General features: G+C 37.1%; 1 protein-coding gene across 4 annotated transcripts; it reads right to left on the bottom strand.

Moving 5' to 3' along the window:
* Nucleotides 1–5,717: 5,717 nt before the first annotated feature.
* Nucleotides 5,718–10,039, bottom strand: LOC104117368 (cyclin-L1-1). 4 transcript variants are annotated; one of them, XM_009628412.4, is made up of 10 exons: nt 9,900–10,039; nt 9,273–9,451; nt 9,060–9,141; nt 8,820–8,960; nt 8,186–8,355; nt 6,927–7,200; nt 6,447–6,834; nt 6,278–6,313; nt 6,104–6,198; nt 5,718–5,952 (listed from the first exon to the last, which is right to left on the bottom strand). In XM_009628412.4, the coding sequence occupies exons 2-9, from the start codon at nt 9,422–9,424 to the stop codon at nt 6,143–6,145; spliced, it is 1,299 nt and encodes a 432-aa protein (XP_009626707.1). In that variant the 5' UTR covers nt 9,425–9,451; nt 9,900–10,039; the 3' UTR covers nt 5,718–5,952; nt 6,104–6,142. The 4 variants fall into 4 exon arrangements, with proteins under 4 accessions (XP_009626707.1, XP_009626704.1, XP_018633521.1 ...); XM_009628409.4 differs by having other exon boundaries at nt 6,122–6,198; XM_018778005.3 differs by having other exon boundaries at nt 6,122–6,198; nt 9,273–9,444; nt 9,900–10,031.
* Between the last annotated feature and the right edge of the window lie 621 nt (nt 10,040–10,660).

Raw genomic sequence — 10,660 nt, 5'->3', positions numbered from 1 at the left:
ACAAGAGAAGCATCACCAATATCGGAGGCATCATCGACTCCAGTAAAGCAATCCCGAAAAGGGTCCCCTACACTAGAGCCTCTGCCCATATCGGGGGTCTTCAATTCTCGAGCTTCCTTTAATGCCTCCTCAGAAAAGGTTGGAAGAAAAGGCAAATGACCCACTGTTATAGTCCCAAGCGAATCGCTCGGGACGCTCTGATCAAGACTCGAGATACCAGGACCGACCCCAACTAGTACAGCCGCCATCGGCTCAGAAGCTCCGGCGACCTCAATAGCTTTCGCAGATCGCATCACCAAAGCCGAGGCATCATCTTTTTCTTCTTCTTCTTCTTCTCTCAGTCATTGAACCGAGTCCATCGAAAGTGCGATTGCCTTCCTCCTCACCTTCGAATTTTGGGTTTGGGATCCTCTGACCGAGAGACAGCTTTTCGTTTCTTATCTTTCCCCGATTCCGGGACCGGAGACTTGGTTCCTTCTTTACCACTCGAAGGCCTCAAAGCGGCATCCTTGGTTACACCTGCATGAAAGGAAATCGGTAACGAATGGAGCATAAAAAACACTTCGAAGAACACGAGAAGTAAACCCTTACCATGATTCTTGGCCTCCCATCTACCTTTTGCCAAATCATGCCAAGCGCGTTCGGCATAAGAGGAAGTCGAGGCTAACTTTCGAACCCAATCCTTGAGGTCGAGTACCGCTTGTGGCATCCAAGGGGCAGTTGTATATCGGAGAAAGACATCAGATAAAATCGAAAAAAGATACGAAAAGCAACGTCTTATGAGAACCACTTACGGTTGAAATTCCATTCCTCGGGGAACGGCATATTCTCTTTCGGAATGAGGTCACGGGTCCTCACCCTGATATAACGGCCCATCCAACCCCGATCCTTATCTTCGTCGATGCTCGACATCAGAGCCTTCGATGCCCGACGATGAAGCCTGATTAGTCCTCGAAAGATTTGAGGCCGATACAATCATATGAGGTGATTCAGGGAAAAATCCAGCCCCCCGGCCTTGATGGAAAAGAAGCGAAGTAGGGTTACTATACGCCATAGAGAGGGATGAATTTGACCAAGGGTGACCTGATATCTTTTGTAAAAATCAATGATCACCGGGTCGATGGGACCCAACGTGAAGAGATAAGTGTAAACACTTAAAAAACTCTCCACATGGGTGATAATGCTCTCTTCGGGGGACGAAATTTGCAACATAACCTCGGAACCCCAGTTGCAGTCTTTCCTCACGGCCTCGAGATGACCCTCCGTTATCGAGCACATGTACATCGACACATGCTCACATCGACCCGGAACAGATGAAGGATTCTCAACCTTAAAATCGATCTTCAAAGTACACGGACCGGGAACATACTCATAAGTAGACGGCTCCACCGGCACCTTGTCGCCGGACGGCCGTGAAGAAGAAGCTTTCTCTTTTTGAGGTACAGTTTTCGAAGTTTTGGCCATTGATATGAGAGGAAGAAAGGCAAAGGAAAGTGAAAAGTTGACGACACCAAACTCTGGTATAGATGGCTCTTCAAGCGACGAAATAGAGAGAAAGGGTAACAAAATTTGGAAGAGTGAAGGCGTAAAAGTGGTAAATGTTAGATGTAGGGGTTATTTATAGGCTCGCATCGTGGCAGTTCAATATCAGAGGTGGCCGACCGCCATCTGTCATGCATTAAATACCTTGAAAGACTAAATCTATGGGATAACTATCACATACGTCATGATCGAGTCCTGTGAAAACGTCAGCTTATAACCCAATCGAACCGTCGAAAATCATATCGATTCTCACCACATCGTTCCTGAGAAATGAGGGGACTATCTGTATACGGTCGAAATAGATTTCGGCCTTCCTACGTTCGATCGAGTTCGAGTGGCAAGAAACCGGAGTGAGATTTTGGGAGTGAGCTCCGAAGACAGTACAAAGGAGCCTCGAGTCTGAAGGCTGATCGAGGAGTCGGCTCGATAATTTTATCGAGCTCGTGATCAAATCGATCCGCAAGGCATTGCTTCGAGGTCGAAAATGCGCCACGTCCACCCCAAAGGTCGAACTCAAGCCAAAACCGAGGACTCGACCCAATAACGAGTTCGAGCTAGTATCGAGCTCACAGATAAGAGTCGTTACAACCGCACTAAGGTAGAGAATCTTGGTGGGAATCGAGGAATAGACAATTCATCATGGGTCCTCCACTATATGCTTTATTTTATAAAAGGGGAAATCCTTGTAAGCAGGAGGGCATATCGAATACACTATAACAAAAGATCACTTCTCATATACAAAGATATCTCCTTGTGCTTGTTTTTCTTTATCTTATTCATTCTTTTTGCTCACTATTCACATTCTCATAGTCAAGAATACACATTTTTCTATCTCTCTATATGATTTGTATCAAAGGGTATCACGTATCCTTAGAACCATACATAAATTTAACGTTATCTGATTTCTCGAGTAAACAAAGGTGTACCAGTGGGATCGTTTGAACTTGATCCTTCTTCTTTACCCCTTGATCCAGATGATATTTGGTGCCCTGGCAAAGTTAAGGAAGAAAGCAGGACTTCAAATTCTCAACATATAGAAGTAATTTTGTCTGTTGTTCCCCCTGGAACTAGGGATAAGTCCAGAACACCTGAGAATGCGACGACGTCTCTGAAGTCTGGGAACTTGAAAGGCGTTCATGCTACTGATGGGGAGTCCTATATGCAAGTTGACTTGGAACTGAGTTTATGGTGTGATGGGACTCAAAAATGATTTGGTTCTCCTGGATTTAGAGTAACTTGGAACTGAAATTTTTCTTCCTCTGTTGCTACATTAACACACTTGTGGCCTTTTGTTCTCAACAGTTTCTTGCTTGATGATTAAGATGGAACACAACTATAGGTAGGGTAACGCAGTAGCACACTTTGGAAGTCCCTCCCCCTTTTGTAATAGGTTTATACACCAAAGACTATCAAGGCTTTTAATATAGTATGATAGTCCCTACATTTTGGTAAAGAATATATATATATATATATATATATATATATATATATATATATATATATATATATAGTAGAGGTGACAAAACTAAACTCAAACTCATTTGATCTGTCCAACCCACCCAAGTTTTAATGGGTTTGGGCTGGAACAGTTTTGAAAATGGGCTATTTGGGGCTAGTCCCAATGAACCCATCAAAAACCATCAGTCCAACTGGACCCATGATGATGTCCAACCTTGACTCATGGAAATGCTCAATCTTAAAATTTTACCTTGGCCCTTGTTTGAAAAATATTTTCTAATTTTCCCATATTTTGTTGGTTTAAATGTTTGAAAAATATTTTCTTTATGAATTTGTTTTTCTCCAATTGGTGAAAAATATTTTCTGTATTAAAAAAAAGGAAAACGTTTTCCAAAACTTTTTTTCAGCCTTCCCCATCTCCATCAACTCCCACCACCCCACCCACTACCCATACCCCACCCCCAACCCCACCAAAAACACCCATGCACCACCCAACCCCACCCCTACCCCCACCCCTCCCCACCCTAAATATATGAAAATATTATTTAGAGTACTTTCTTTTCATGATGTACAAAAAGTATTTTATTTCATATCAACAAAATGAATATTTTCTTTTCATGACGTAGAAAAGTATTTTCTTTGAAATGAAAAAGAAAATACTATAAGTACAACATTAAAAGAAAATACTTTTTCTACAACAAGAAAAGAAAGTACTCATTTTTGTGAAAGAAAATTATTTTTTCTACACCATGAAAAGAAAGTACTCTTTTTTGTTGAAATAAAAGAAAATATTCTTTCTACGATATGAAAGAAAGTACTCATTTTGTAAAAAAGAAAATATTTTTTCTACATCATAAAAAGAAAGTACTTATATTATTGAAATGACAGAAAATACTTTTTCTACATCATTAAAAGAAAATATTCATTTTGTTGAAATGAAAAAGAAAATACTTTATCTACAACATTAAAAGAAAATACGTTTTCTACAACCGGAAAAGAAAGTATTCATTTAATAACAAAAAAAATATTTTTTTCTACATCATGAAAAGAAAGTACTCTTTATGTTGAAATAAAAGAAAATATTCTTTATACAACATGAAAAAAAAGTACTCACTTTGTGAAAAAGAAAATATTTTTTCTACATCATGAAAAGAAGTTCTCCCTCCGTTTCAAATTAGATGAGGTACTTTCCTTTTTAGTATGTTCCAAAATAAATGACACTTCTAAATTTGAAAATAATTCAACTTTAAATTCTTCATTTTACCCTTAATGAGAAGCTTTTATAACCACACAAATGTCATGACCCCACAAAGCTTTTACCCCTTAAGCTTTTAAGACCACAAGTTTCAAAAGTCTTCTTTTTTTTCTTAAACTTCGTGTCGAGTCAAACTATCTCATCTAAATTGAAACGGATGGAGTACATATTTTATTTTCTTTCTACATCATAAAAAGAAAATATTTATTTTGCTAAAATGGAAAAGAAAATACTCTATCTATAACATTAAATTTTGCTACTTTTTATTATAAAAAGAAATAATAATATTTTTATTTAGGGTAAGGTGGGGGCTGGGGTGGGTGAAAAATTCTAATTTTGCTATTTTTTATTATTCTAATCTTTGTTATTATTATAAGATGAAGAACTATCAAATAAAATTCTAAATCCAAATTGAGAAAAGAAATCATTTGGCATGAATTGACATTTAGTCCAAAACAAAGATAATTTTTATATATGATTGTTTAAAAGTTAGAATTGCAAAGATATGGGCCAATTTGGGTGAGTTGGATGGTTAACCCACTGTTTAGCCTATTTTGACTCAGATCATTTTAACCCAAGTGAACTTTGGGCAGGATTGGGCAATGACCCATTTAATGAGTCAGCCCAAACAGCCATTTGCCACCTCTAATATATATATATATATATATATATATATATATATATATATATATATAAATTAATTGGCAGATGGCGTCATTATGAATCTTAAGATACGCCACTGTAGTTAATAGAATTGCTGGCATTGGGGCTGAACACTTTTGTCTGGAATGAGGTGGTTGCCGGAACATGTAGCGATGATGTTAACGGACAAGTTTGTTCTTTTAGAACTTAGAAGGCGTCTGTTGTTGTAATCTATCGTATTTTGCCAGGGGAAAGTTTCTGGCTTGTCTTATTTTCACTTACTGTAATCATTCAACTTGAATGACTTCGTGATTTGGGTGAGATTGACAGTTGATTTCTTTAATGTTCATTGATTTCAGTGACAGAAATGATGATGATTTCCGAATTAAAGATTGAGAAACCAAATAACTAAAGTGTCTCTTGGTTTGTATTGAGAAACCGGAAATCCAGAAATAAAGGTAACTTAAAAGGAAAATGTCGGAAGAGACCAAGGACACAACTTAAACACCTTTTCCCACCGTCTCCTGGTGAAATTTTGAAGGCAATGGAAGAAAAACACAACAACGAAAAGGTAATGTATTGAAAGTTTCTTGTGATGAAGTATTTGAGTTTGAAATGATTGACAAATAGATCAGTCATAGAACCAACGAAGAAGATGTTCTCAACTCTGCAATGTTCCTTCTCTTCTTTAGCACTAAACAGATACTCCTTTTAAAAATGTTCAGAAGAACACATTAGCCTGATATCAATGATATTTCACGTCAATTGTTTACTCTCTTTCTCTACTTTTTTCCCCTTCTCAAAAAGCTGAACAGTCAACTGAATGTAAAAGAGTAAATGTTAGAGCAAAGTGAATACATATGGACGATAAGGGTATGTCAATTGTTCAGAGAGGAACCAAAGGAAAATAGTTAAAACCAATGACTCGATTACAGGAGACCCTTGTTAATACATCAAGGGTGGCACAGTTTCACCAGGAGGCACTCTCAGCTATATGCAAAGGACTGCAGCCACACTCCATAGAGACCAAATACCTATATGGCATGGTAGGTAACCTGCAACATCAAGCCAGAAACATATTTTTAGGTGGCTCGAACAGGACATTGATATACCATTTCCCCCAATTAAGAAAATCCTCTATATGCAGAACTTATGGAATCCGTAAACAAAAGTTTAAAAGGAAGCCTTAATGGAACAAGCTACTACTTGAAATGATTTGAGTACATTTTGCTAGGATGTTCCAAGCTAATGGTGTCTACGACGATCCTTCTCCCGTGATGAATAAGACTGGTAGTCGCGATCTGCATACACGGAAAGTTGTCAAGTACAGTCCATCAGGAGTCAGGACTCAATATCAGACAAAAGTATATTGTTGTTTACCTCGAGAAGAATGATGTTTTGGTTTCTCCGAGTGACCTGCAATATTTAGATGAGCTTGAATAAGTTAAACCAGAAAAAACTAGCCAATGAGGAGAGACTGGGCATTCCCAAGCCTATCTGAATTTTGAGAAGTCTGGCATTAGACAGTCATGAATCAACCAGAACGTACCTTTTTCTCTTGAACGATGACTCCTTTCCTTGGATTTATCCCTGTCCCTTTCAAAATCTTCTCGCTCCCTTTCCCTGTCAGATTCCCTTCCCCTATCACGTTCACGAGACTTTAGTCTTTCCTTATCCCTCTCTCTCTCCCTGTCTCTGCCCCTTTCCCTCTCTCTCTCCTTGTTCTTTTCCCCACCAGCATCTGTTCTATGGTCAGTTTTTCCAGGCTCTTCTTTAGACTCCCCTTCTGAAGGCATGCTGCTTTTGGAGTCATCATCGCTCTTCTTTGAGTCCTTCAACTTATCAAGGGAAGCTTTCATTACTCCCTCCTTAGCTGCTTCCTGGTTTCCTGGTGTACCATTATCTTCATTCACCGGTTGACCATCCAACAAACCTTCCTATAAAGAGGGGGTAGGGGGAGATTAATATCAAATTGGAAGTATCCTATAGTAGATGGCTATCAAATTGAAAGACAGGATAAGTGCTTTACCTTAGATACAGGAAGCGATGCTGAGTCCCGCGATCTGTTTGACGTAGCAAAGGAGCCTCCTTCCTTGCATACAGGAATATATTGTGCCTTTGGAAGACTGTAAAGATGAGCGAGAACCCTGCAAACTTCATCTATGCCAGCCTTGTCTGCATCAAATGCTTTCCACCAAGGAGGATTCTCTGGGAGCGGCACTTGAAATCTCCGGGCTGCAGCATATACAACTCCACAGGCAACAACCTCGCTCTTGAATCTTACACAGAGTGTTGTGCGCAAGCTGTTCACAGACAAAAACACCCAGTAGGGTTTTATTGTTTAGAAACATTATCATTTCTGGGCAATGAGCTAAATAGAAATTTTAGGCAAATTAACTATTAATCGCTGAGCAATTAGTTAAGCTTCATCCAAGATTACCATGACATTTGTTATAAGAAAATATATAAATGCCAAAAGAAACAAGATACTTTGATCAAATTTGAAAGAACTTCCCACAACATCCCAATAAAGGTTTGAAAAAAGCAATTGTGATACCATGGGCCAAGCATTAGCTTGCCTTTTCAGATAATAACAATTGTGCATTCTGTGTTTTCTTCTTGCTTTGGTATAACAGTACCCTCTATGTAGCCAAAGAGTTACTGTATACCGGATGACCTTCTTTACGTTCTTCAACTATATGTTAATAACACAAGGAAAAGGAAGTAGACAGCACCTGGTTTAATTTGAAACAAGCAATGACATAATAAAACAAAAGAGATGGTTATAATTTTCCTGGAAAAAAGGATGAAGACAGTGTAAAAACCGATATGATTCCACACAGCATAGAAAATTGGGAATGGAAAATGATAGGACATTACGAAAGAAAAACAAAAATCAAAAAGCTTTTCCCACTTATTGTCTTTTGATTACCGTTACATGACCTTTTCATTTTAAGGACAGATATGGATCTCGAAAATTGTCATATATTGATCATACCTAGCATAAGTTATTACCTAAAAAGTTTAACTAAATTTCAAGCTAATATCGGAGTTTATACAGCTTTTAAGCGTTTCAAGTTGACAACACAATGTAATATAAGAAGATACATGGCAGAAACACAGATATATCTTAATCAATTTTAGAGTACTGGGCATTAAATGTCTACAATATACACAAAGGTCATCAGCCACTATTAAAACTTGTAGCAATTCAAGAAATACTTTCCATTGTCAAAGGCTACATTAAAAACATATTCAGATAAACATAACAACATCTAACATACTCACCTGTCATTTGCAAGATTCCAAGCTTCTTGTCTCAATTTTGCAGGTGCTTCAAGAGTTGCAAGGTAATTTGATATAAATTTATGAGGATGCTCGACATGGCAGATGAAACCCATCTCTTTTAAAAGATGCCTCTCTGTTCTGATTAGGTCTGCTTTCAAATCAACGTATTTCTGCAAAAGAGACAAAATCTTTATCTTGTGTTATCAACTTGATGTCGTTACATGGAAGAAAATGCTAACTTGGTGGACACAAATGCATCTGAACCCCCCCCCCCCCCCCCCCAAAAAAAGGAAAAAGGGTTAAAAGGAAAGTTGCAGATAGACCATTTTACTCATGAACTAAAACTTAAAAGGTTGGCATATTAGTCTCTATTGCAGTCTAGCGACTTGCAGCTCATCAAAACTTTGATCTGATCTCATGGGTACTATCAGTTCCACTTATATTGAAGATAAAAAGTTTTGATAGTACTTGCAGGAAAGTTGCATATGCAGACCCTTCCCAATTGGGTATTTCAGGAACAAAAAAATAATAATACCGATATAGAACACACCACACCAATATATATCATTGAGTAAAGCGAACTAACATGTAGACAGAAATAAACTCTTTTTCTCAAGTAAATGAGATATCTTACCTTTGAAGATGTATCCAGATGTTCTAAAGGTAAGTTCTCTCTCCTACATTCCATTCTGTGGAAAACATTAAGCACCTGCCTTGCTTTTCGAGGACTTTCTTCGAGCTTTGATGCAAGCCAAACACAACTAGCAGCAACCCTCTGCAAAAGTTAACACAAAAGAACCACACGTCAGCATGGACAGCACACTTTTCCTTTAGAGATAAGAGGGAGTTGGGGCAGAGGGGAAGAGAAAGAAACCTTCACATTAAAACGAGCAAATGATTTCTTGCAGTAAAAGCGATGAAATAGTACTTGACCTGTGGCCATTACAGCTTGGGGTCTGCAAATTATAGTGTTAAGGAGACACCCAAAGCCAAAAGCAGTGAACTTTATATTAGAAAAGTACCTCAGCTGGTATGATTATATCAGATTCATATATCTTCATGTTAACTGACATAAAGAAAAGGATACAGTCTGAGCAAAATCCCACTTTCTTGGATAAGATCACAGCCATAGATTCTAAGTGTTGTTTCCGTAACATCATCGATACCATCTTTCCTAGAAGGGGAGTTTATAAGCTGCTCCTCTGTTAGATAAAATGTGTCTAATGCCGTGTAAATCATAGTTGAACTTCAAGAATCCCCTATAAACTGCAACAAGAAACAAAATATGGATAACCCAATATAACTAAACTGTAGAAACAAACTTTAAAAAGCATATATCAGTATCTATCACAGAATAAACCTACATCATGTATAACCAATTCAGGAAGAAACAAAAACACCTACCCAGAACCAAAAATTTTAAATAAATTAAAAAAAAAAAAAAAAACTCTTTCCCCTCACATTCCCATGTATTTTGCTATAAACAACTAAGCTACAAACAATTGAATTACAAAGCGGGGAAACTGTATTAACAAAGAATTGAATATGGATCCATGAATAAATAACTATATAAGATTAGGAGCAAAAAAGGAACATACCAGAGATACCCACAAACCCTAGAATCCTAATTGTGAATATTATGTATATATTATATATATAGCAGTGTTTAGAAAACTTGAAAGATTTAATTACAAGGGGGGGTTTCAGTGACAACCTCTAATTGTGAACAAGAACTCCGTTGTTGTTGAATTGAAGAAGAGAAGACTACTATATCGCTAATTCGCTTCGACCAAACATATATGTTTTGTTTGTTCGTTTATTTTATTCTTCAAAGCCAAAAGAAGAAGAATAAATGGAATAACTGAAAAATAATACCGAGTTAAATTACACTATCTTCTTTAGTTTGGGTTTGAGAAATAATACCTACTTCACCTTTTAAATGTGACACTAACTCCCTTAAATTTAAATCAATGGCTAAAATGAGATTATTGATTACATAATAGAAATCAAAATGAAAATTATCTGAACATATTAAAAAAACGATCAAATTATAATAATATCAGTTAAATATTATTAGATAACTATGCTATATTACCTTTATTTTATGAGAGACAAAGAAATTAGGAAATTTTAACTCTTATAGCAAAGGTATACACCATATTTATTATAAACAAAAATTATTTTAAAATATTATTTTCTATAGCTACCCTTTATATTTTATAACTAAATAGGTATTTATGGTATATACTACCACTAAGGCATGAAATAACTATTTATATTTTTCCTCTCTCTTCTTTCAATTAACACAAAATTCTCTCTCAAATTTTTTCTTCTTTCTCTCTCTTCCTTCTCTCTCTTCGAGCAACTCAAGCCGTAATATTGATGGTCGACGAGAAAGAAGAAACTCTCTCTCTTTGATTCTCTCTCAGTTTTTTTCTTCTTTCTCTCTCTCTTCCTTCTCTCTTCGAGCAACTC

Source organism: Nicotiana tomentosiformis, chromosome 1 (assembly GCF_000390325.3).
Source record: "Nicotiana tomentosiformis chromosome 1, ASM39032v3, whole genome shotgun sequence".
Lineage (NCBI taxonomy): Eukaryota > Viridiplantae > Streptophyta > Magnoliopsida > Solanales > Solanaceae > Nicotiana > Nicotiana tomentosiformis.
This window is presented reverse-complemented; position numbering and strand designations above follow the sequence as displayed.